This window comes from Malaclemys terrapin, chromosome 2 (genome assembly GCF_027887155.1).
Source record: "Malaclemys terrapin pileata isolate rMalTer1 chromosome 2, rMalTer1.hap1, whole genome shotgun sequence".
In the NCBI taxonomy this organism is placed as follows: Eukaryota; Metazoa; Chordata; order Testudines; family Emydidae; genus Malaclemys; species Malaclemys terrapin.
In genome coordinates, this window is record NC_071506.1 from 294,794 (window position 1) to 322,260 (window position 27,467).

General features: G+C 47.3%; 1 protein-coding gene across 1 annotated transcript in view; it reads left to right on the forward strand.

Moving 5' to 3' along the window:
* The window catches only part of IQANK1 (IQ motif and ankyrin repeat containing 1), a 121,316-nt gene that overhangs the window by 52,518 nt on the left and 41,331 nt on the right, over positions 1-27,467 (forward strand). Inside the window, exons 5-10 of the mRNA XM_054017266.1 lie at positions 10,353-10,517; positions 11,057-11,248; positions 18,512-18,637; positions 24,627-24,766; positions 25,158-25,212; positions 26,106-26,198. Of these exons, the coding sequence (XP_053873241.1) occupies positions 10,353-10,517; positions 11,057-11,248; positions 18,512-18,637; positions 24,627-24,766; positions 25,158-25,212; positions 26,106-26,198 (771 nt within the window). The remainder of the gene's footprint in view (positions 1-10,352; positions 10,518-11,056; positions 11,249-18,511; positions 18,638-24,626; positions 24,767-25,157; positions 25,213-26,105; positions 26,199-27,467) is intronic.

A 27,467-nucleotide genomic window follows, 5' to 3' on the forward strand; every position in this document is an offset into this window, starting at 1 on the left:
ACACTGGGGGCGGTGGGGAAGGGATCGATCTAAGATACGCAACTTCAGCTACGTGAATAACGTAGCTGAAGTTGAAGTATCTTAGATCGACTTACCTGGGGTCCACACGGCGCGGGATCCACGGCCGCGGCTCCCCTGTCAACTCTGCTACTGCCGCTCGCTCCGGTGGAGTTCCGGAGTCGACAGGGAGTGCGTTCGGGGATCGATATATGATAAATCAATCCCGGATAAATCAATTGCTACCTGCCGATATGGCGGGTAGTGAAGACGTACCCTAAATCAAGAATTGCCTCTTCTCTGGTGGGTTCCAGGACCAGCTGCTCCAAGAAGCAGTCATTTAAGGTGTCAAAAAACTTTATATCTGCATTCTGTCCTGAGGTGACATGTACCCAGTAAACATGGGGAAAATTTAAATCCCCCATTATTATTATTGATGTTTTTATTTTAATAACCTCTCTAATCTCCCTGAGCATTTCACAGTCACTCTCACCATCCTGGTAAGGTGGTCGGTAATATATCCCTACCGCTATATTCTTATTATTAGAGCAAGGAATTTCTAACCATAGAGATTCTGTGGTATAGTTTGAGTCATTTACTATTTTTACTTCATTTGATTCTACTCTTTCTTTCACATTAATGCCACTCCCCCACCAGCACGACCTGTTCTGTCCTTCTGATATATTTTGTACCCTGGTATTAATGTAGCCCATTGATTATCCTCATTCCACCAGTTTCTATGATGCCTATTATATAAATATCCTCATTTAATACGAAGCACTCTAGTTCACCCATTTTATTATTTAGACTTCTAGCATTGGTATATAAGTACTTTAAAAACTTGTCTCCTTTTAGCTGTCTGCCATTACACGATATAATTGAATGGGACTCTTTTTTATTTGACTATTTCTGATCAGATCCTTCCTGGATTTTATCATTTTCCATCCTCTCATCCTCATTAGGACATAGAGATTCTCTATTAATAGATCCTCCCCTAAGGGATGTGCGAACCATGTGCTCCTCCGCACCTGTCGGCTTTCCCCCAGACGTTAGTTTAAAAACTGCTCTACGACCTTTTTAATGTTAAGTGCCAGCAATCTGATTCCATTTTGGTTTAGGAGGAGCCCATCCTCCTGTATAGGCTCCCCCTTTTCCAAAAGTTTCCCCAGTTCCTAATAAATCTAAACCTCTTCTCCATACACCATCATCTCATCCACGCATTGAGACTCTGAAGTTCTGCCTGCCTGGCCCTGTGCGTGGAACTGGGAGCATCTCAGAGGATGCAAAGAAGCTGGACCTCTTCAGTAGGAAAATATACTCTATCAGGGGGCTCCAGCTTTGCATTGCAAATCAGCAGGCGGTCCTCAGTAGGTAAAGTTTCAAATCCTGACAGGCCATGTCAAAGTTCAAGGAGCTGGTACCTTCGGATTTCAGGGTAGAATTTTCAGCACTAGTGGAAGAGGGCAAAATGGTGGCAAAGGCCTCATTGCAGGCCTCTCTGGATGTGGTGGATTCAGTGGCCTGCTCCATGTCATCACCGGTGGCCATGAGACAGAGTTCTTGGCTGCAGGCCTCCGGCCTCCTGCACAAGGTCCAGAAGATAATCCAGGACCTTCCCTTTGAAGGGCCAGCCTTACTCTCCAAGCAGACAGACTCGAAACTCCACTGCCTTAAAGTCACCAGAGCCACGCTAAAATGCTTGGGGTTCCACACCCCTGCACCACAGAGGAAACGTTTCAAACCTCAATCCCTGCCATGTTTTTATGAAATACTGCCCAGGCAAGATTACAGTAGAAGCCGGGCAGAAACTCTAGAAGAAGGCCCCCTCTTGCTCCTTTCTCCTAAGGACCCAGCACTACTCGCCAGTCCTCGGGTCAAAGCAGAACTTTTGAGGGTGCGCCCGGAAGTGAAGCACCAGTCCAAATCCTGGATTTACCTCAAATCCAAATCCTGGATCTACCTGTGGTTTTTGGATCATTTATCCCACTTCTATTGTGCGTGGGCCCAGATTACTTCAGATCAGTGGGTGCTATGCCTGATTGGACTGGGATATTCCCTTCAATTCAGTTCTCTCCCTCCTTCCCACACCCCTTCCCCGTCCCTCTTCACGGACCCTTAAGAGCAACTCTTAATACAGGAGATGCAGATGCTCCTAAGAATGGGAGCTGTAGAGGAGGTCCCCTGGGAGTTAAAGGGCAAAGGGCTCTTCTCCCACTATTTTCTAATCCCAAAAGCCAGATGTGGTCTTAGACCCATCTTGGACAGATTCATGAAGAAGCTGAGGTTCCGCATGATCATTTCTGCCTTGGATCCAAGGGATTGGTATGCCACCCGCGACTTGAAGGATGCGTATCAATCCTTTTCACATATCAGTAATCCCAAATCACAGAAGGTTCCTCAGGTTCATAGTGAACCATACCCAATATCAGTTTATGGTCCTCCACTTCTGCCTGTCAGTGGCCCCTCACGTGTTCACCAAGTGCATGGCAGTCGTTGCCACATTCCCGAGGAAACAAAGTATACAGGTGTTTCCATACCTCGATGATCAAGGGACACACCAGGGCGCAGATAGAAGAGCACATGGACCTGATAAGGCTAGGCCAGAGGTGGGCAAACTACGGCCCACGGGCCGTGCCCCGCCCATCAGACCTTTTAATCTGGCCCTTGAGCTCCTGCCAGGGACTGGGGTCAGTGGCTTGGCCTGCTCCGGCACTTCAGCCGGGGAGTGGGGTTGGGGGCTTGCCCCGCTCTGTGCATGCTGTGGCTCCACGCGGCTCCCGGATGCAGCGGCATGTCCCCCTTCCAACTCCTACGCATGGGGCAGCTAGGGGGTTCTGTACACTGCCCCTGCCTCAAGCGCCACCCCCCGCAGCTCCCATTGGCTGGGAACAACGGCCAATGGGACCTGCAGGGGCAGCACCTGCGGACGGGGCAGCGTGCAGAACCACCTGGCTGCACCTCTGCATAGGAGCTGGAGTGGGGACGTGCCGCTGCTACCAGGAGCTGCTTGAGGTAAGCGCTGCCCAGAGCCTGCACCCCTGACCTCCTCCATGCCCCAACCCCCTGCCCCAGCCCTGATCCCCCATCTGCCCTCCGAACCCCTCGGTCCCATTCTGGAGCACCCTCCTACACCCCAAACCCCTCATCTCCAGCCCCACCCCAGAGCCCGCACCCCCAGCAGGAGCCCTCACCCACGCATCCCGCACCCCATCCCCCTGCCTCAGCCTGGAGCCCCCTCCCGCACCCTGAACTCCTCATTTCTGGCCCCACCCCAGAGCCCGCTCTCCCAGCTGGAGCCCTCACCCCCTCCTGCACCCCAAACCAAAATTTTGTGAGCATTCATGGCCCACCATACAATTTCCATATGCGGCTGTGGCCCTCAGGCCAAAAAGTTTGCCCACCCCTGGGCTAGGCCTATTGGTAAATACACAAAAGTTGACCCTTACTCCCACTCAAAGGATAGAGTTCATATGGGCTGTGCTGGATTCAAAGCAAGCCAGAGCATTGCTCCCGGAGTCTCGTTTCCAGGCTATTTTCTACATCATAGAGGACCTCAGGCACTACTACCTACTATCATGGCACAGAACTGCCTGAAACTTCTTTGGCACATGGTGGCATGTACGTATGTGGTTCAGCAAGCAAGACTGTGACTCTGGCCTCCTCAATCTTGGCTGGCATTAGCGTATCGCCCAAGATGAGACCACTTGGACAAGGTGGTTGTGCTCCCCTCTTTGGTAGTCGAGGCCTTCCTGTGGTGGCTCAATACATGAATGGTCTGCGCAAGGGCTCCTTTCTCAAGATCTCACCCTGCACTATCTCTAGTTACACATGGGTCAGGGGTGGGGTGGGGAGCTCACCTTGGGAAGCTGAGGACTCAAGGCCTCTGGTCCCAAGAGGAGGTTTCGCTCCACATCAATGTCAGAGAGCTAAAAGTAGTACGCCTGGCCTGCTAGACCTTTCAAGCCCTATTGGAGGGAAAATCTTTATTGGTCATGAGAAACAATACAACAGCGATGTTTTATATAAATAGACAGGGTGGAGCACGTTTCTCTCCCCTGTGTGAGGAAGCCCTCAATCTGTGTGAGTTCTGCATAGCCCACTTAATACACCTCGAAGCTTCTTACCTTCCAGGATCCCAAAACGAGTTGATGGACCATCTCAGCCGGTCCTTCTGCAACCACAAGTGATCTATTTGCCTGGACGTTGTGAACAGCATCTTCCAAAGGTGGGGAGTTCCCCACATAGACTTGTTTGCAACAAGACACAACAGGAAGTGCCTGTAGTTCTGTTCCCTCCTGAATCACAGCCGGGGCTCGATCGCAAACACATTCCTCCTGCCCTGGAAGGACCATCTGTTCTATGCGTTTCCACCCATCCTGCTAATTCACAAGGCTCTGCTGAAGGTCAGGAAGGAAAGGTCACCTTTGATATTGATAGCTCCAGCCTGGCCATGTCAGCACTGGTATACTACACTCCTAAACCTGTCGGTGGAGACACCAATCAGCCTGCCCCTAGTTCCACACTTGATCACACAGGACCACGGCCGTGTTCAACATCCCAACCTCAAGTCTCTCCACCTCACAGCATGGAAACTCCATGGCTAAGCCCCTTGGAGTTGGCATGCTCAGGACTTGTTAGAGAGGTCCTTGGCAGCAGGAAACCATCCACTAGGGCCACATACCTGGCTAAGTGGAAAAGATTTTCCATCTGGTCAATGCAGAAGGGAACTTCACCTTTGCAGTCATCAATACCCTACATTTTGGACTATTCGTTGCACCTAAAACAGCAAGGGCTGTCAGGGTCCTCCATAAAGGTTCCCTTGACTGCGATTTTGGCGTTCCAGCCCTGGGTGGCCGACCAATCAATCTTTGCTAACCCAATTGTTGGCTGTTTTTCTCAAGGGGCGGGACAGGTTATACCCCCAAATGCGACAACCAATCACTGCATGGGATCTCAATCTTGTACAATCAAGATTAATGGGACCCCCGTTTGAGCCCCTAGTGACTTGTTCACTGCTCTAGCTATCCTGGAAGGTGGCTTTCCTGGCGGTTATCACTTCAGTCAGGAGGGTCTCTGAACTCAAGCCTTCACATCTGAGCCCCTGTACATGATGTTCTGTAAGGACAAGGTTTGACTACAGCCTCGCCCAGCCTTCCTTCTGAAGGTAGTATCACAATTCCACACAAACCAAGACACTTTCCTCGGTTTTCTACCTAAAGCCGCATGACAACAGCCGAGAGCGAAAACTCCATTCCCTGCAAATTAGGTGGCCGTTGGCCTTTTATATTGAAAGGACAAAACTGTTTCGGAAGACAACTCAGCTTTTTGTAGCAATAACTGACCGAATGAAGGGCTGCCCGGTGTCATCCCAGAGAATCTCATTGTGGGTCACATCTTTGTATTTGTGCGTGCTATGATTTGGCAAAGATACATGCACCTGCACTGACAGCACACTCCATTAGGGCTCAGACGTTTGCAGCAGCTTCTCTGGCACAGGTCCCAATCTGTAGAGCTGCAGCATGGTCGTCTATGACACCTTTAGTTTGCATTATGCTATTGTACAGCAAGTCAGAGACGATGCCACATTTGGCAGGGCAGTACTTCAGTCCATGAATCAGTGATGAGAGCTGCGTGACCTCTGACCCCTCCTCCTAGGGACTGCTTGGGAGTCACCTACTTGGAATCTATATGAGCAAGCACTCAAAGAAGAAAAAACGGTTAGATACCTTTTCAAAACTGTTGTTCTTCGAGATGTGTTGCTACGTCCATTCTAAGACCCACCAACCTACCCCTCTGTCGGAGTCAGCTGGTGAGAAGGAACTGAAGGGGTGGGGGGGAGGTGTCAGCAGGGCCGTATATACGGCACCATGAAAGCATGACTCCAGGGGGCTCCAGAGCTGACCCTACCGATACCACTAGGGGAAAAAAAACTTCCGGTGACTGCATGCGGCACTCACACACCTACTTGGAATTGACATGAGCAACACATCTCGAAGAACAACAGTTACCAAGAGGTAGGTAACCGTTTTTTTCAGTCTGCCTGCAGACTCAGACAGACTTCATGGAATTGGTTAAAGTTGGGGCATATTTTGAAGATTGTCTTCACAACCATAAAGCTAGATACTTCATTTTTAAAATGAAAGTTGAGACCTTGGAGCAAAGATAGCAGCTTTCCTAGAAAAGCTTGAGCTCTCTCAACTGGCAAAGTCCAACCCCTGAAGGCTTCAAACTGCTGCAGAAATAATAGTCGCACTTAGAAAGGTGGGGCTTAGGGCCTCTTTCCTGGAGCTTGGGGTACATGAAAGAAGTAACACGAGGGGTGTGTGTGTGCAAACTAAGGCCCGTGGGCCGTGTCCGGCCCATCAGGCCTTCTAATCCAGCCCTTGAGCTCCTGCCAGGGAGCGAGGTCAGGGGCTTGTCCCGCTCTGGTGCTCCAGCTGGGGAGTGGGGTCGGGGGCTTGCTGCGCAGCTCCCGGAACAAAAGGCAAGTCCCCCCTCCAGCTCCTACACGTAGGCACAGCCAGGGGGCTCTCTGCACGCTGCCCCCTCCCCAGGCACCACCCCCGCAGCCCCCATTGGCTGGGAACTGTGGCCAATGGGAGCTGCAGGGGCGGCACCTGTGGACGAGGCAGCGTGCAGAGCCACATGGCCGGTTCTGTGCCGCCACGTAGGAGTCAGAGGGGGGACATGCCGCTGCTTCTGGGAGCTACTTGAGGTAAGCGCCGCCTGGAGTCTGTACCCCAGAACCCCCCCCATGCCCCAACCCCCTGCCCCAGCCCTGATACCCCTCCCACCCCCCAACCCCTCAGTCCCAGCCCGGAGCACCCTTCTGCACCCCAAACCCCTCATCCCCAGCCCCACCCCAGAGCCTTCACCCCCAGCCAGAGCCCTCACCCCAACCCCCAATTTCATGAGCATTCATGGCCCACCGTCCAATTTTTATACCCAGATGTGGCCCTCAGGCCAAAAAGTTTGCACACCCCTGAAGTAGCATCTCAGTATCTCATAAATTAGATGGAAAAAAGGGACCATATCTGAGTCTAGACTGATCTGCAAAACACAAAGATAGAATTGCACTTCATGATTCATACATTGATTCATAACTTGTGTACGTCTTCACACAATGCACAGTTAACCTGTGGGACTCATTGCCAGGGGACATTGTGAAGCCAAAACTACAACGGGATTCAAAAAAGAACTAGATGTGTTCATGAAGGATAGGTCCATCAATGGCTATTAGTCAAGATGGTCAGGGATGAAACCCCATGCTCTGGATGTCCGTAGACTCTGATTGCCAGAAGCTGGGAGTGGACAGCAGGGAATGGGTCACTCAATGATTGCCTGTTCTGTTCATTCCCTCTGAAGCACCTGGCACCAGCCGCTGTTAGAAGACAGGATGCTGGGCTAGATGGACCATTGGTCTGACCCAGCAAGGGCATTCTTATGTTCTTAAGTAACTTGTGGTTGAACTGGAGCATCTCTTTTAGAAAGATGCCCAATCTAGATTTAAAGATTTCAAGTGACAGAGAATCCATCGCATCCCTTGGTAATCTGTTCCAGTGCTTAATTATCCTATTAAAATGTGTGCCTTATTTTCCATTTAAATTTGTCTAATTTCAACTTCTAGACATTGGATTTTATGTCTTTATCTGCTTAATTAAAGCTCTCTCTAACATCAGAATTTTTCTCCCTGTATCATGCTGTCCTGTGAAAACTGTAATTCTCAGTGTTACTTTGTGCATCCCTGTCTATTGTATCATTCAGATGTCTCTTACTGTACATTTAGACTGTAAGCTCTTAGAGGCAGGCGGGGTCTCTTTGTTATGTTATGATTGTGTACATAGCGTAGCACAACATGGCACTGCTGCTGCATTATAAATAATCATAGAACTGGAAGGGACTCGAGAGGTTGTCTAGTCCAGTCCCCTGCACTCGTGGCAGAACTAAGTATTATCTAGACCATCCCTGACAGGTATTTGTCCAACCTGCTTTTAAACATCTCCAATGATGGAGCTTCCACGACCTCTCTGGGCAATTTATTCCAGTGCTTAACCACCTTGACAGTTAGGAAGTTTTTCCTAATGTCCAACCTAAACCTCCCTTGCTGCAATTTAAGCCCATTGCTTCTTGTCCTATCCTCAGAGGTTAAGAAAAACAATTTTTCTCCCTCCTCCTTGTAACAACCTTTTATGTACTTGAAAACTGTTATCATGTCCCCGCTCAGTCTTCTCTTTTCCAGACTAAACAAACCCAATTGTTTCAATCGTCTCTCATAGGTCATGTTTTCTAGACCTTTAGTCATTTTCATCGCTCTTCTCTGGACTCTCTCCAATTTGTCCACATCCTTCCTGAAATATGGCACTCAGAACTTGGCATAATACTCCAATTGAGGCCTAATCAGCGTGGAGTAGAACGGAATTACTTCTCGTGTCTTGCTTACAACACTCCCGCTAATACATCCCAGAATGATGTTTGCTTTTTTGCAACAGTCTTACACTATTGACTCATAGTTAGCATGTAGTCCACTATGACCCCCAGGTCCCTTTCCGCAGTACTCCTTCCTATGCAGTCATTTCCCATTTTGTATGTGTGCAACTGATTGTTCCTTCCTAAGTGGAGTACTTTGCATTTGTCCTTATTGAATTTCATCCTATTTACTTCAGACCATTTCTCCAGTTTGTCCAGATCATTTTGAATTTTAATCCTATCCTCCAAAGCACTTGCAACCCCTCCCAGCTTGGTATCGTCCACAAACTTTATATAGTAGCTCCATCTAGGTTGCATTTACCTAGTTTGTTTATGAGAATGTCATGTGAGACAGTATCAAAAGCTTTACTGAGGTCAAGATATACCACAACTACCGCTTCCCCCCATCCACAAGGCTTGTTACCCTGTCAAAGAAAGTTATCGGGTTGGTTTGACATGATTTGTTCTTGACAAATCCATGCTGACTTGTTACTTACTACTTTATTATCTTCTAGATTTTTGCAAATTGATCGCTTAATTATTTGCTCCATTATCTTTCCGGGTACAGAAGTTAAGTCTGTAATTCCTTGGGTTGTCTTTATCTCCCTTTCTATAGATTGGCACTATATTTTCCCTTTTCCAGTCTTCTGGAATCTCTCCCATCTTCCATGACTTTTCAAAGATAATTGCTAATTGCTCAGATATCTCCTCAGTCAGCTCCTTGAGTATTTTAGGATGCATTTCATCAGGCTCTGGTGACATGAAGACATCTAATTTGTCCAAGTAATATTTAACTTGTTCTTTCCCTATTTTAGCCTCTTCTGATCCTACCTAATTTTCACTGGCATTCACTATGTGAGACATCCAATCACCACCAACCATCTTGGTGAAAACCGAAACAAAGAAGTCATTAAGCACCTCTGCCATGTCCACATTTTCTGTTGTTGTTATTATTATAATAATTATATTATAATAATAACTTAATTATTATAATTATCATAACAATGGAGAAACCATCTTCAGCCTAGGGTTGCCAACTGTCTAATCGCACAAACCCAACACCCCTGCCAAGTCCCTTCTCCGAGGCGCCATCCCCCACCCTCACTCACTTTCACTGGACTGGGGCAGGTGGTTGGGTGCAGGGGGGGGTGCAGGCTCTGGGCTGGGGAGTGGGACCAAGGGGTTCAGAGTGCGGGAGGGGGCTCCGGGCTGAGCCTGGGGCAGAGGGTTGGGGTGCAGGAGGGGGTGTGCGGTTCGGGCTCTGGGACAGACTTTGGGTGTGGGAGGGGGCTCAGGGCTGGGTGTGGGAGGGGGTGCAGGTTCTGGGAGGGAATTTGGGTGTGGGAGGGGGATCAGGGCTGGGGTAAGAGTGCAGGAGGGGGTAAGGGTTGTGGGCTCCAGCCAGGTGGTGCTTACCTCGGGCAGCTACTGGAAGTGGACGGCATGTCTGGCTCCTAGGCTCAGGAGTGGCCAGGTGCCTCTGCATACTGCCTGCAGGCACTGCCCCCACAGCTCCCATTGGCCACAGTTCCCATTGGTAGCGCTCAGGGCGGGGGCAGCGCTCAGAGACCCCCTGGCCGCCCTTGCACCTAGGAGCTGAACATGTCAGCTCTTCCGGGAGCTGCGCGGAGCCAGAGCAGGTAGGGAGTCTGCCTTAGCCTCACTGCGCTGCCAACTGGACTTTGGCCTATTAAAATCTCCCGGATTGCCTTTAATAGTCACCAGGAGATTGAGGCCAATTCCAGGAGACTCCCAGCCAATCTGGGAGGGTCGGCAACCCTACTTCAGCCCACTTCCCTTTCCATGTGGGTGCTTGGAGCCTCTGTTTTCTGGTGCACATGGCTGAGAGTCCCTTTGAGTTTTGAGCTGCAATGACTGTTTTATTGCAGGCCTTCATTGCGATGGTGAAGAAAGAGCAGGAAGAAGCTGAACGGGAGAGAGAGAAAGAGGAAGAAAAAAAGAAGCAGCAGCGAGAAATACAACAAAGGAAGAAACGGATGCTGGAGGCGGCATTTGATGGGGATGTGGATGAGATGAAGGCTGTGCTAAAGGAAGTTAGTACTTGGGAGGGGAGAGGTTCCATAGGAACTGGAATACACATAAGAAAGGGAGGGACCTCATGTCCTTTTCTGTGAGCTCTGTTCATTTCCAAATTTATTGATTTGGATCATAGTCCATTGTTGAAGGCTGTAGAAATGGTTCCTTCTGAAACAGGCTTTATGCAAGAGGCCCCAAGCCTCCTGGTTCCTCCCCTCAGAGACTTGTTCATTAGGTAACAAAGGACAAAACACAAATGAAGTAGGGAGCTAGTAAGGTGTTTGCCATGCATCTGGGTTGCATCATGCTGTGTTTGTCTCTTCCTGCCTCTAATCTCTTTCTGCCTGCTTTGATCATGAGCTCTTTGATGCAGGGAGTATGCTTTGTGTGTGTGTCTGGAAAACACCTGAAACTTCACAATGTAAATAAACTGTATCCAAAAATCTCTCTTCACTAATCTTTCAGCTAATACATAATTCCTAGGGGTACCCAGAGCAGAAGGCATTCTTTTCCCATTCTCCATGTTTATCTTCTCCATTTGTCTGGTTCTATCCAGGTGTCAGATTTGGATACTAAGAATGGTGTGGGTACCGATGAAAAAGGGAAGGCCATGCGTCTCTCTAATCACATCAACATGGTGGAGTGCACTGATGCCAATGGGAACACCCCCCTTTTAGAGGCAGCAGGAGGTGGCCACCCCAACGCTATCAAGCTACTGATAGAAAATGGAGCCAATCCCAACTGCAAGGTATGAAATTGTGGTGGTGGAAGAAAATAGGCCACAACTGAAATGGGAACTGCCTGAGATTCAATAGAACAAGACTCACAGCAACTTGTATAAACAATGTTATGAAAGATAGCTTGGCTAGACTGCGGGGTCAGCTAATGTGCTATGTGTCTAATTGCACTTCAGTACTCAACTCATACTGCCTTACTTGTTGTAGTGGGGATAGGTTCAATTCTTAGTAGGTAATTAACCCCTAAGACAGTCCACTGGGGGTCCAGAATTGATATCCATGTGGGAGAGATCTCCAAGGTGGTAAATAGTTAGGAGGGGCTGTGTTAAATCCTCCACTAGCAGAATCCCCAGCACAGTAATAGAGTGGTTTCTTCATGTGTTTGTCCACATGGATTGTAGCCTTTGTGCACATGTGTACCATGCATATGAGACTGGACTTTTTTGGCCAGCAGAATCCATTGGGGCCATGCCTGTGCTCTGGATGTCCTTGCCTCCCCCCAACCCAAGGCCATCAAGTATGGAGGTGCCCTACTGTCCCTCAGTTCCTTCCTACCACTAATGGTAGTGAGACAAAAACAACAAGGAGTCCGGTGGCACCTTAAAGACTAACAGATTTATTTGGGTTAACAAACCCACTTCTTCAGATGCATGGAGTGAAAATTACAGATGCAGGCATTATTATACTGACACTCAATATAATAATGCCTGCATCTGTAATGTTCACTCCATGCATCTGAAGAAGTGGGTTTGTTACCCACGAAAGCTTATGCCCAAATAAATCTGTTAGTCTTTAAGGTGCCACTGGACTCCTTGTTGTTTTTGTGGATACAGATTAACACGGCTACCCCCTGGTAGTGAGACAGAATCCCTGCAGTGTCCACCTGCTTCTCTGCGAACATTAGTGTTAAAGTTCTTAGGACTTGGCCATGCAGTGAGATAATGCATGGCAAGCTAGTGTGGAAGTAGAGCACACTAGTGCACTGTAGATTCACATCCTGGCTTCCCATATGTTAACTTGTCATGTAGACATGCTCTTTAGTATTATTAATTAATTATTTGTTAGTCTGTAAGTGTCTTAGTCATCTCAGGCTCAACAATCAAAGAACAGCCAATAGCCTGACAAAAGTCCCTCTGCTGCATCTGTGCTAACAGTTAAACATGTACCAGTGATACCCACTAAACATGTGGACTGCCCTTTCTCCAGCGTCAACCTCAATATACTAATCGCTTAAGTAACTTGTTCATTGGTACCCAGTTCATAGGTGCAGTCCCTGTCAGTACCTAGAGCATATATGGTACCAAGAGATTTAGCTATAGGCCGGGTACTGGAGTCGTCTTTGTTAGACAGGTTGAAGGTGAGGCTGGCTAGACCACCAGTCACCAAGACCTCTGCACTGCAGAGGATAAGTGTCAGCAGTACCAACTCCATCAATACCAGAGTGGAGGGGACATTGTACACTTCAAAGTTTAGCCCTACCTTCAGAGCAGGAGTACTCCTTTTCATTCTCATAGTCAATGTACAGTAGGGGCTCATCTCCCACTTGCTCATGCTCCCTCCCTTCTATGGGGATTACAATGGGAATCTGGGAGGGACTCTAGGGACTGGTCTCGTGATAGGAAATGGCATGAATGTCATAGGCCCCCTGTTGTGTTTACCAGTGCAATGTCCATATGCCTATTGACCTTGGCCTTACTGGACACCATGGGGCATGCGATCCCATACCTGCAAGCCAGTGTCTACTGCCTCCCACTCCCCACCCCAGGACTAGATCCCTTTCTCCCAGACTGGTCAATTACTGTAGCCTCAGATGCTAGAGACAGGAGGAGGAGAGCGATGAAGATCAGGCAGATGAGGGAGAACAATTAATCCCATCTGAAATTGCCTCATCATAGAATCATAGAATATTAGGGTTAGAAAGGGGGTGCTCTAAGGGAACCAACTCCAAGAAACAGCCCCAGGTTCGGAGCTGACAGACCTTGGCACTCTGCCAGTGGCACCGTGCAGAGGCTGGAGTCCCCCAGATGGACCTGATCCTGGCTGGCCATCAGGAAGGGTTCATCTGTCTTGTTGGGAGTGGTGAGCGTTGTGTGTATGGCATGTGCATTCTGTTTTGGTAATTGTTAATAGGTGGAGCTTGAGTGGGGTATTGCTGGGTGGGGCTCTTTCGCTGGTTAGAGACCCCGTAAACCCGCAAAAGATTAAGCCCTGAGTCCACAGGTAAAGGGTGTTTCATAGAATCATAGAAAATTAGGGTTGGAAGAGACCTCAGTAGGTCATCTGGTCCAACCCCCTGCTCAAAGCAGGACCAACACCAACTAAATCATCCCAGACAGGGCTTTGTCAAGCTGGGCCTTATACACCTCTAAGGATGGAGATTCCACCACCTCTCTAGGTAACCCATTCCAGTGCTTCACCACCCTCCTAGTGAAATAGTTTTTCCTAATATCCAACCTGGACCTCCCCCACTGCAACTTGAGACCATTGCTCCTTGTTCTGTCATCTGCCACCACTGAGAACAGCCGAGCTCCATCCTCTTTGGAACCCCCCTTCAGGTAGTTGAAGGCTGCTATCAAATCCCTCCTCATTCTTCTCTTCTGGAGACTAAACAATCCCAGTTCCCTCAGCCTCTCCTCATAAGTCATGTGCTCCAGACCCCTAATAATTTTTGTTGCCCTCCGCTGGACTCTTTCCAATTTTTCCACATCCTCCTTGTAGTGTGGGGCCCAAAACTGGACACAGTATTCCAGATGAGGCCTCACCAATGTCAAATAAAGGGGAATGATCACGTTCCTCGTTCTGCTGGCAATGCCCCTACTTATACAGCCCAAAATGCCGTTAGCCTTCCTGGCAACAAGAGCACACTGTTGACTCATATCCAGCTTCTCATCCACTGTGACCCCTAGGTCCTTTTCTGCAGAACTGCTACCTAGCCATTCCGTCCCTAGTCAGTAGCAGTGCATGGGATTCTTCCGTCCTAAGTGCAGGACTCTGCACTTGTCCTTGTTGAACCTCATCAGGTTTTTTTTGGCCCAATCCTCTAATTTGTCTAGATCCCTCTGTATCTGATCACTACCCTCTAGCGTTTCTACCACGCCTCCTAGTTTAGTGTCATCTGCAAACTTGCTGAGAGTGCAGTCCACACCATCCTCCAGATCATTAATAAAGATATTAAACAAAACCGGCCCCAGGACCAACCCTTGGGGCACTCCGCTTGAAACCGGCTGCCAACTAGACATGGAGGCATTGATCACTACCCGTTGAGCCCGACGATCTAGCCAGCTTTCTATCCACCTTACAGTCCATTCATCCAGCCCATACTTCTTTAACTTGGCGGCAAGAATACTGTGGGAAAAATGACAGGGTTTTTGTTTAAATCAAGAAGTTTTAATTATAGTTTAGTTTAAAGGTTTTAAAGAATGGCAAGTGTACCTCGCCCCCTTCCCAACTCCCTCTCAAAACTGCTCCCTGGTTGCTTGCTCACAGCTTTATAAAGCCCTGGCCTTCCTGATAGCCTGCCCCTGACTAAGGCTTAGTCAATGAACAGAGGCTTCATAGGCTTCTATTAGACGAGAGGAACACAGTCTAAACAGAGTTTGTAGGTATAGAAAACAGGACCCCTCAGTCAGGTCCCCCCTGGGGCGTGGGGAGCCCAGACCTGGGTTTTGGGCCTTCCCCCCTCCCCCCGTCTCCCCAGCCAGCTCCAAACTGAAACCTCTTCCTGCCGCCTCCCCCAGCCACACCCCCGACCCCTCCTCCAGCCTTTGTCCCAACCCTCTCCTCGGCTCAGGTTATGAAGGGCAGTCGGGTTCACTTCCGTGCTGGCTGTCAAGTATCATCCCTCAGTGAAATCATCCCCTTATTTTCCATCCCCATCTAGTGTGGTGCAGCACCGCAGGGAAATGGAGCCACACCCCGTGTTAGCAGAAGACAGTAAACTAGTAAAACTCCCATGCAACATTACTAGGTTAATACTCCCTACTCAGTCACATGTTTGAGCCTCATTTCCGGAAATATTGTTCCATATTTTGGAGGTCCTCAGTTAATGCACTGCTACAGGCTGGGGACCGACTGGCTAAGCAGCAGTTCTGCAGAAAAAGACCTGGGGATTACAGTGGATGAGAAGCTGGATATGAGTCAGCAGTGTGCCCTCATTGCCAAGAAGGCCAATGGCATATTGGGCTGTATAAGTAGGAGCATTGCCAGCAGATTGAGGGAAGTGATTATTCCCCTCTATTCGGCACTGGTGAGGCCACATTTGAAGTATTGCGTCCAGTTTTGAGCCCCCCCACTACAGAAAGGATGTGGACAAATTGGAGAGAGTCCAGCGGAGAGCAATGAAATGATCAGGGGGCTGGGGCATATGACTTATGAGGAGAGGCTGAGGGAACTGGGCTTATTTAGTCTGCAGAAGAGAAGAGTGAGGGAGGATTTGATAGCAGCCTTCAGCTACCTGAACGGGGGTTCCAGAGGATGGAGCTAGGCAGTTCTCAGTGGTGGCAGATGACAGAACAAGGAGTAATGGTCTCAAGTTGCAGTAGGGGAGGTCTAGGTTGGATATTAGGAAAAAACTATTTCTCTAGGACTGTGGTGAAGCACTGGAATGGATTACCTAGGGAGGTGGTGGAATCTCCATCCTTAAAGGTTTTCAAGGCCTGGCTTGACAAAGCACTGGCTGGGATGATTTAGTTGGGGTTGGTTCTGCTTTGAGCAGTGGGTTGGACTAGATGACCTCCTGAGGTCTCTTCCAACCCTAATCTTCTATGTTTCTATAACCTGTCCATGATTTTTACTAAAAATATCCATGACTAAATTATAGCATTACCTATTAATTTCTCTTGTGCCCTTCCCATCTTCACACACTGATCAATTGCCTTTCTTTTAGTTATGTTCCAATGTCTCCCTCCTGGTAGTCAGTCCTCCTACCTTCACCCCCAAATCCCTTTTCCCTTCAGAAAATAACAATTTGGTGAAGTCAGCCCTTCTGATATTAGTGGGGTAGGAGCCTGCTTCTCAGGCTATGAATGTGGATCATGTTCCATAACTACTTTACATAGGCATTATAAACTTATACCTAAGGCCCCAGATCCTGAAATCACTTGAAGCCAGAACCTTCACTTCCATTAAAAAAAAAGTAAAGTTTGAAAATATGACTCAAGTGTAACTGATGCAGTAATGTCTATCTGAGACTGCAGAGACCCTCCAGCAGAAAGAAGACATGGCTGGCCCCACACCTACCACCAGAGGCAACTAGGCCCCTGCTGTGCTGAAGAGGACCCTGTCACTCTTCTGGCTCTAATGGGGGGGGGATGGAGGCAAGGGAAAAGGGAAAACTTCTTAGCTTGCCCAGGGGGCCCTGGAAGGATTGGCCTTCCACTATGAGGAGCCCCTCTGAGGCGTGTGTCACTGTACCAGGGAAATGGGACTCAGCTGTGGGGAGGACTCAGCTGTTGGCTCTGATGAACCTGCGTGGCCAAGAAAGGAAAGAGACCAAAGGCACTGCACATCTCCTAGTGGCCTCTTTCCTTTTCTGTGTGCAGAATGAATGACTGAGCACTCAAATTTAACAAACACGATGAAGGGGATGGGGAAGAGAGGGATAAGGAAAATGGAGAATAGTGAAGAGAAAGTGTTTAAACTCAGAAAAGAGCTACTGTGCAGCCAATGTGAGAGGAGAGATTGAGACAAACATTTTCTAGGCCAATATTGCAAATAAGAGGAAGAGCAAGATGGATGTTTTTTCAAGTTATGAGGTATCATAAAGATGTGTCATCAAAAAGTGATGAGGAAAACTGTTATTGACTGTGGGGGAAAAGAGTGACAAAGCATCATGCAGTGCAGCAACCTGCTAGCAGCTCAGGACTGGATAGGAATGATAAATGGGCAAAAGTTGAAACCTCAAATGCAGTGTGAGATCCTGTTGTGGGTGGGTTGAATCCACTTCTGACAGAGACCTGAACAGTCTGTCTCTTCCTTCCACTTTGGAAACACTTCTGTAGCTTGTCATGCTAATAAAGTCTCATTGAAATGAATGTAGGATCTGGAATGAATGAAGAGGCAGGAAGGAGAATGAATGAAAGGAGCAGATGTAATGAGGGAGAGGATAGAGGATGAAGGGAATGTGTGAGGGTGGGAGAGGCTGTGCTATGAGCTTGGGCAGCCATTTGTTCCACACACAAGAAGAAAACAAAAAGAGGGACCATTAGTTGCTATCTCTGCATGAGGGCCTTTGCTGACACCACATGAAAAGTGGACTCTGTACGTGCTGCAGTCACCTCCATTATCGTTTGAGTGGGAAAGATGCAGACATGGCATTTCCTGCCCAGATGAGTAGGGGCTGAGACCTCCTTCCCTCTGGACAGAACCCAGCTTGTATGACGATAGAGTGATGTTCTAGAAAGGAGGGGGACCACAGCCTGCACAAGGGGGAGCAATGGTAGACCACCCACTAGCCCAGCAGGTTGCTCTTATATGTGTGACTATGAGAGAATGAACTGTCACAAGGGTGAAAAAACCCAAACAACCCCAAGAATCTGTAGGTAGTGGACTACCCCAGAAAATTAGAACTAGGATGTGATTCAGCTGGCTCTAATCAATCACAAATCCTCTCAGAAGCTGCTGGGAGTGGAAGGGATCTAGGATTTACATAAATCAGCCCCACCTCATTCTGAGGCTGAGGGAACAATTCCAGAGAGGGGAGTTTTAAAGACAGCACCAGATCATTGTCTGAGGAGCAGTAACACCTTGGAAAAGAAGGTACCGAGTTTGGGCACAGGCTGGGCTCTGCCTCCCTATAAAGACTTTGGACTTCCTAGAGAATAAAAACGCTTTGGGTACACAAAGGGAAACTTACAGGGAAATAGGACTGAAAGTAAATGGGTGTAGATAAAATAAATACTGGTAAACCCTTTTTAAAGAATTCTTACATGCTCTGGCTTCCTCTCCCCATCCCTACTCCCAAGTGCTCCATTTCTGAGGTTGTCAGGTCACCCAGATGAGCGTGGCCCTGGCCATTACAACCCTAAGCAGGGATGGGATGATGGTGTGGAGGAGTAGGGTTGTGGCACAGAAGAGACCCCATGTGAGGGTGTCTAGGGCCCCAAATTGCTTTAATCAGGCTCTGCTGGTACCCACTTCTGCAGTGGGAGAGGGAGCTTTATAGGTTGTCCTTTATGCAGGTTGGGAGAAGATGTGCAGAGCATTGATGATAGCAGATTGCTATATGTGACTGTCAGACACTATTTTCCTCATGTTTATTGTTTTTATTTGTGTAGGGAGCTTTTGGCAGGACCCCTCTTTATCGTGCTGCTTTTGGTGGTCACATGGCTGCAGTGGAGACGCTTCTTCAATATGGAGCAGACCCCAGACTTTATGCTGATGATGGCAACACGCCTGAACAAGTAGGGGCAATTTGTTCTATTTCCCTTTGCCTTACAATAACATTGTTTCTTTTTGTTTTTTGGTCTCTTATATTGTCTCCTCTGCTCCCTGAATGAGCCTCACAAACAAGAGTGGATATTGACTGACTATGCAGGGGGTGCAGTGGCACTGACTCTACACAGAGTGCTATAAACTGTTGGAAGTAAACCTGAAAACAGAGGTGAAAATAATATCCTTTTTTCTCTTAGCTCTACTGATCTTAGGTGTTACTTGTAACAAGAGCAAGTAAAGCATTTTCAGCCAGGCATGTGACTTTGAATTGAGTTGTCCATTTAGTTTCAGTTTAACTGCTGTTTCATTCTTTGAGTGATTGTGCACACAGATTCCATTCTTGCTGCACATATGCCCTGTGCACATGCGATCGTATTCCTTTGAATAGGTGCGTCCCACGGGAATTCCCCTGCATCCTGGGAGCCCCTGCAACCACCGTAGCCAAGGGTATAAGGAGCAGGGGAGCCTGAACAGCCTTTCAGTTTCTTCTGACCACCTATGGCTTCAACATGGAGCCCTGCGATCTCAGTGACCTCCAATCTGCAAGAGATTATTTAGCTATTGTTTTCTGATTCGCTATTTACAGTTCATTAGTTAGCATACCTGTCCTTTATTCCCTGTGGAAACAGTGTTTTGATAGGATTTCTGGCCCCCGGCCCCATGCCAGCCTCTGTACATGGTTAGACACCCCCCCTCCCATACATAAGATCAAAATGCCTAAAGGCAAGGCTCCAGGATTCAAGATCTCTTCTACCTGGGACTCAGCAAAGCCCATGATTGATGCTCAGCATCTCCTATGCTTAGGCAAAGACCATATGCCTGAGCACTACTTAATGTAAGATTTTCAAAGTACAGACTTCAATCCAGAGAGGGCAGACTGAAGTTACATCTTCTGGAGGCTTTGATGCAAGTGTTGTCTGATCCAGACAAGCTGGCCAAGAAACTTCCCCATTTGTCTCAGTCCATCATAGAATCATAAAATATCAGGGTTGGAAGGGACCTCAGGAGGTCATCTAGTCCAACCCCCTGCTCATAGCTGGACCAATCCCCAACTAAATCATCCCAGCCAGGGCTTTGTCAAGCTTGACCTTAAAAACCTCCAAGGAAGGAGATTCCACCACCTCCCTAGGTAACCCATTCCAGTACTTCACCACCCTCCTAGTGAAAAAGTTTTTCCTAATATCCAACCTAAACCTCCCCCACTGCAACTTGAGACCATTACTCTGTGTTCTGTCATCTGCTACCACTGAGAACAGTCTAGATCCATCCCCTTTGGAATTCCCTTTCAGGTAGTTGAAAGCAGCTATCAAATCCCCCCTCATTCTTCTTTTCTGTAGACTAAACAATCTCAGTTCTCTCAGCCTCTCCTCATAAGTCATGTGCTCCAGCCCCCTAATAATTTTTGTTGCCCTCCGATGGACTCTTTCCAATTTTTCCACATCCTTCTTGTAGTGTGGGGCCCAAAACTGGACACAGTACTCCAGATGAGGCCTCACCAATGTCGAATAGAGGGGAATGATCATGTCCCTCGATCTGCTGGCAATGCCCCTACTTATACAGCCCAAAATGCCATTAGCCTTCTTGGCAAAAAGGGCACACTGTCAACTCATATCCAGCTTCTCATCCACTGTAACCCCTGTGGTCCTTTTCTGCAGAACTGCTGCCTAGCCATTTGGTCCCTAGTCTGTAGCAGTGCATGGGATTCTTCCGTCCTAAGTGCAGGATTCTGCACTTGTCCTTGTTGAGCCTCATCAGATTTCTTTTGGTCCAATCCTCTAATTTGTCTAGGTCCCTCTGTATCCTATTCCTACCCTCCAGCGTATCTACCACTCCTCCGAGTTTAGTGTCATCTGCAAAGTTGCTGAAGGTGCAATCCATGCCATCCTCCAGATCATTAATGAAGATATTGAACAAAACTGGCCCCAGGACCGACCCTTAGGGCACTCCACTTGATACCGGCTGCCAACTAGACATGGAGCCATTGATCACTGCCCGTTGAGCCCGATGATCTAGCCAGCTTTCTATCCACCTTATAGTCCATTCATCCAGCCCATACTTCTTTAACTTGCTGGCAAGAATGCTGTGTGATACCATATCAAAAGCTTTGCTAAAGTCAAGGAATAATACATCCACTGCTTTCCCCTCATCCACAGACCCAGTTATCTCGTCATAGAAGGCAATTAGGTTAGTCAGGTATGACTTGCCCTTGACGAATCCATGCTGACTGTTCCTAATCACTTTCCTCTCCTCTAAGTGCTTCAGAATTGATTCCTTGGGGACCTGCTCCATGATTTTTCCAGGGACTGAGGTGAGGCTGACTGGCCTGTAGTTCCCCGGATCCTCCTCCTTCCCTTTTTAAAAGATGGGCACTACATTAGCCTTTTTCCAGTCATCTGGGACCTCCTCGGATCGCCATGAGTTTTCAAAGATAATGGCCAATGGCTCTGCAATCACATCCGCCAGCTCCTTCAGCACCCTCGGATGCAGCGCATCTGGCCTCATGTTCTCCTGTGAGCTGTAATACTATCCCAAACACCACAGATGTTCACAAGCCCTATTCCTCTTCTGCTTCTACTTCAACATAACACAGAGGCCCGAAGACATCCAGCACCAAAGTAGATGTAGATCTCCCTTACCCACTGGGAGATGGAGTTCCTATCCGAAGCCTTGCACAGTGTGAAGGCAAATCTGGCACTGTCCATTGCTGCCCAGAGCAAGCGTTGTGCTGCACCAGGTACTGCTCCTACTACTTTCCCTGTGACAGTAACATGCACACCAGTATTAAAAAAAAAAAAAAAAAAAACCCACAGCAGACCACTCCATCACTGAGGAAACTGACCCAGAACTAGTCAGTACAGAACACCATGGTGCTGAAGACATCAGTGAATCAGAGTGCTTTAATGTCATTGATGGGGTCACCGTACCTGTATACTTCTCTGCGCTGGCAGTAAGACCAGTACTGGAGTTCCCAATGTTAGATGCTTTTGGAGGCAACGGAGAGACCAGGTCCATCTCATATTCCAACAGCACTGACTATACACCTGACTGAGTAGGACTCCCCAGAACGCTCTGCCCCCTCTCAGTATCCTCTGAGGGCCATAGAATCATAGAATATCAGGGTTGGAAGGGACCTCAGGAGATATCTAGTCCAACCCCCTGCTCAAAGCAGGACCAACCCCAACTAAATCATACCAGCCAGGGCTTTGTCAAGCCTGACCTCAAAAACCTCTAAGGATGGAGATTCCACCACCACCTTCGGTAACCCATTCCAGTGCTTCACCATCTTCCCAGGGAAATATTTTTCCTAATATCCAACCTAGACCTCCCCCACTGCAACTTGAGACCATTGCTCCTTGTTCTGTCATCTGCCACCACTGAGAAGAGCCGAGTTCCATGCTCTATGGAACCCGCCTTGAGTGCTCCTTTAACATCTCAATTCTCCAGTCGCCCTACTGGTCTTTAGCAGGCTTCTTGCTTCTGATATACTTAAAAAAATTTTGCTATTACTTTTTGAGTCTTTGGATAGCTGTTCTTCAAATTCTTTCTTTTTTTTTTTTTGGCCTTCCTAATTATATTTTTACACTTCATTTGCCAGAGTTTAGGCTCCTTTCTATGTTCCTCACTAGGATTTAACTTCCAATTTTTAAAGGATGCTTTTTTGTCTCTCAGTGTTTTTTTTTTTACTTTTTTGTTTAGCCCTGGCTGCACTTTTTTGGTTCTCTTACTATATTTTTTAATTTGGGGATACATTTAAGTTGAGTCTCTATTATGGTGTATTTAAAAAGCTTCCATGCAGCTTGCAGGGATTTCAATTTTGGCGTTGTACCTCTTAATTTCTGTTTAACTAACTTCCTCATTTTTGTGTGATCCCCGCTATGCCTTGGTTCAGGCCTCTAGGTCAGATTCAAAGCTTTGGTAGAGCAGTCCTCCAGGTGATATTCCTCTTACCTATCTCTTAGGAAGGATACTGCTTGCTAGTGATGAAGAGCGGAATCTGTACAGACAATCACTTGAAAAAGAAAGTAGTTATTTACCCTACAGCACCTGTAGTTCTTTAGATGTATTGTCCACACAGAATCCTTATTGGCAAGGGAACTAAGAGGTGGTTGAGGCCATCCTGCCCCTTATAACCTCAGCGGTGAGGGGTTGCAACAATGCCCAGGGTATAGGCATGGCCCTGACATACACTGCTATTCCAAAGAATCCGATCTTATATACATGGGGCACATGAGCACCAAAACCAGAATCCTATGCAGAGAACACATCTCGAGCTACAGTTAATGTAGGGTAAGTAACCATTCTTTATGTGAGCAAAGGATTGTTGATAGGCACTCATACAGTGGTGCAGCCTGTTTAACTACAAGGGTGAGATAAATCATCCTATCAGGTTCATTCATGCAAAGAGTAAAATAGTGTCAACAGGACAGTCCCTCAAGTTAAGAGTGATTATTTGGATTAAGGAAACTACACGGGGTTGGCAGTCCCTATGACGTTAGTGGTGCAGATTGCCCTTTCTTTGGTCCCACTTCTCTTAGATGAAAGGTTATGATCCCAGCCCTAATACGCATTGTTGGTGCTGCTGAGATTGGAGTTTGGAGGGTAGTTCGCAGCCATTAATTTATATATTTACAGTCACAATGGTGTTTGTAAAAAGAACAGGAGTACTTGTGGCACCTTAGAGACTAACAAATTTATTAGAGCATAAGCTTTCGTGGACTACAGCCCACTTCTTCGGATGCATATAGAGTGGAGTAAATATTGAGGAGATATATATACACACATATACAGAGAGCATGAACAGGTGGGAGTTGTCTTACCAACTCTGAGAGGCCAATTAAGTAAGAGAAAAAAAACTTTTGAAGTGATAATCAAGATAGCCCAGTACAGACAGTTTGATAAGAAGTGTGAGAATACTTACAAGGGGAGATAGATTCAATGTTTGTAATGGCTCAGCCATTCCCAGTCCTTATTCAATCCTGAGTTGATTGTGTCTAGTTTGCATATCAATTCCAGCTCAGCAATCTCTCGTTGGAGTCAGTTTTTGACGTTTTTCTATTGTAAGATAGCCACCCGCAGGTCTGTCATTGAATGGCCAGACAGGTTAAAGTGTTCTCCCACTGGTTTTCGAGTATTATGATTCCTGATGTCAGATTTGTGTCCATTAATTCTTTTGCGTAGAGACTGTCCGGTTTGGCCAATGTACATGGCAGAGGGTCATTGCTGGCACATGATGGCATATATCACATTGGTAGATGTGCAGGTGAATGAGCCCCTGATGGTATGGCTGATGTGATTAGGTCCTATGATGATGTCACTTGAATAGATATGTGGACAGAGTTGGCATCGGGCTTTGTTACAAGGATAGGTTCCTGGGTCAGTGTTTTTGTTCAGTGATGTGTGGTTGCTGGTGAGTATTTGCTTTAGGTTGGGGGATTGTCTGTAAGCGAGGACAGGTCTGTCTCCCAAGATCTGTGAGAGTAAAGGATCATCTTTCAGGATAGGTTGTAGATCTCTGATGATGCGCTGGAGAGGTTTTAGTTGAGGGCTGAAGGTGACAGCTAGTGGTGTTCTGTTATTTTCTTTGTTGGGCCTGTCTTGTAGGAGGTGACTTCTGGGTACTCGTCTGGCTCTGTCAATCTGTTTTTTCACTTCAGCAGGTGGGTATTGTCGTTTTAAGAATGCTTGATAGAGATCTTGTAGGTGCTTGTCTCTATCTGAGGGATTGGAGCAAATGCGGTTATATCTTAGAGCTTGGCTGTAGACAATGGATCGTGTGGTGTGTCCTGGATGGAAGCTGGAGGCATGTAGGTAAGTGTAGCGGTCAGTAGGTTTCCGGTATAGGGTGGTATTTATGTGACCATCGCTTATTAGTACAGTACTGTCCAGGAAATGGACCGCTTGTGTGGATTGATCTAGGCTGAGGTTGATGTAATGGTGTTTGTGTTTTTTTCCAATAAGATTGCTTCTTTGGACAGCTTGGTTGCCATTCTGCACTCCTGGGACATCAGCCTGACCGAGTTGATGCTACAGAAGATGGAGGCAGAACAGCAAAGAAGAGCCTTGCTGGAAAAGAAGCAGAAAGAAGCTGAGACTCACCGGTGAGACCTGCACCCCAGCCCTAGCCAGGAAAGGGAAGATAGTTAGGTACAGCAGTCACAAACACTGTTCTACTGAAAGGGTTTTTTACCTTTTGAATGGGTTACAGTTTGAGAACTTGGACTTTATGAGACAAAAGGCAAAAGAAGCTAAGAAAGAGGCAGAATAGTAAGATAAGAAGGGATAAAAGAAGGAACCTCAAGTTTATGTCCCAGATGTTGCCCAAGAGTTTGTCCCATTGCAGCAGGTGATGTCATTTGGTTCCTTTTCCTCACCTTGTCTGATCAGGACATCTTTTAGAATCAGAGAAGGGGGTCCAGAAACTGCAGTGCTGCCATGCCCCTCCCCACTGAGAGGGACTCAGAGACTGAACTGTGTTATTCTTTCCCATAGAATGAACGAGGAGGTGGAGCAGCTGGCTAAAACGCAAGAGAGATGTAACAAGGAGGTCAGGCCTGCTCCTTTTAGAAACTATTAAACAGCCCCCAAGGTATCATTGTTCCCCCATTTCCAGCCTTTCCCTGCAGTGGCCATACTTCTTCTTCAGTGCCCAACTTTCCTGCTCAGCTGATCCCTGAAGGGACTTAGTTGGAATTGGTATGTGTTTAGATGTTGATCTCTGGACTTACAGTTGTCAGCCCTTCTAGTCTTAAAGAGAGGGGCAGCACTTGCTAATTGGTGTAATTTGTGCAAGACTGGTTTGTACCTGCATGGAGAAAATGCAATTCCTGCTACTCTCTCTCCAAGAGAGAGTTGATGATATATGTTCTGTACTCCTCACGGTGCATGCCTGGGACAGATATTCATGCTGCTCAGTTGCACTTGCATAGAGACTGCCAACCAGCTTGCCCTAGCTGCTGGTCAGTCCCCTTTGACCTTTTTATACAGTCAGCCAACTGGTCCCAACATCTTATAATAATTATAATTAATGGAGATATCCCATCTCCTAGAACTGGAAGGGACCTTGAAAGGTCATTGAGTCCAGCCCCCTGCCTTCACTAGCAGGACCAAGTACTGATTTTGCCCAAGATCCCCAAGTGGCCCCCTCAAGGATTGAACTCACAACCCTAGGTTTAGCAGGCCAATGCTCAAACCACTGAGCTATCCCTCCCCCCCATCTGATCCAGATCAGGGGTTTACTGTCCCTCCTGAGAACAGTAGGGTAGAATTTATCCCCTCTGTGTGACAGGAAAGTTGCAGCCTCATCTAGAGCATAGGGACATGGAATTTAAGCCTTACTGTTGTGACAAAGGATTCTGCTTTCCTCCCCACCTAAAATAAAGTTGTGTTGTGGGGCATCCTCATTTTTCCATCTGTTTCCTCCTTTTTCCTCCCATGCAGCTGCAGCAGGCCTACTGTGAACTGAACAGGAGAATCACGGAGCATGACAAGTGTCAGAGAAAGCAGATGGTCAATGCAGAGCTGACCCTGCAGGTGAGGCTTCCAGGCCCTTCTGTCCCATAAGTAACCTTAATTTCTTCAAGTGGGAGCTGCATATTCCTACTTGTGTGAGTTCATTGAGCAGGACAACCCCATAGGAAGGTGGGCTGAAGAGTTCTAAATGAACAAGGACAGCAGAGCTGACAAGTGAGCATTAGTTCTGGATGCCATGTCAAGAGTGAATCAAAAGTGACTTCACCTCTCACTTTCCCAAAACTAAGTCACAATCAGGGATTGTTGTAGCCATGTTGGTTCCAAGATACAAGAGAGACAAGGTAAGTGAGGTAATAGCTTTCACTAGACCAACTTCTGTTGGTGAGGAAGCTCAAAAGCTAGTCTCTCTCACCAACAGAAGGTGGTCCAGGAAAAGATATTACCTCATGCACCTAGTCTCACAATCAGGGAAACATTTTTGCTAAAACACATAAAGTAGCAGTCACACAACATAGTGTAAAGATTATGAAAGCTCCCTTTGTCATGGCTGAGAATTCTGACAGTTACATGGGGTTGAACCCCTGCCACATTATCATAATTGTGATATGTGGTCAGATATGCTTGGACAATCTTTGGAGCAGGATGGACTGACTTCCTGGTCTCAGCCTCATAATGGGACACTTGCAGAAAAGTTTTAGTCCCATAGAGCTTAATGGCACAGTTCTCTGAATGTGCAAAGTGTGATTCCGGTCTTCCTGAATGTAAATGAGGCTTGGGAACATACAGACAAGGTAGTGGTGTGAAAAAAATGGAAAGCACCAACCTCTTGACACTATTGTTAGAATGGAAATGCAGATGGGACCACCCGTAATAATGTGACTTACAGGAGATCGTCATTAAACCTCTATATCAGTTATTTTCTGGGCTATCCAGAATGGCATTTTCACAGAGAAATGGTATAGAGAAAATCTAACCAATGTTTAAACAAAAACTTATGACCTTTGTGAGGATAAAAATTGCAGTCCCTAAGTTCATACTCTAATGAAACACCTACAGAATAAGACAAATGAACCTGTTCTTCTGCAGTATTCACAACACATCTCAAGTATTGCAGCAGATAATTCAGTCTCCTTTTCTGCAGCTATTATAGCAAATTAACTACCCCAAGCAGCTCTGGGGTAGTTGAAGCAACCCTATCATAAACAAAGTTATTGTAGGGTGAGAAAAGATTTTTGACCTTTGTGTGTGAGTCAGAGGGAGAGATGGCATCCAAATGCTTTGGAGACATCAAAGAGTTTTTCACTATCCCAAGTGTAATAGTTTAATAGT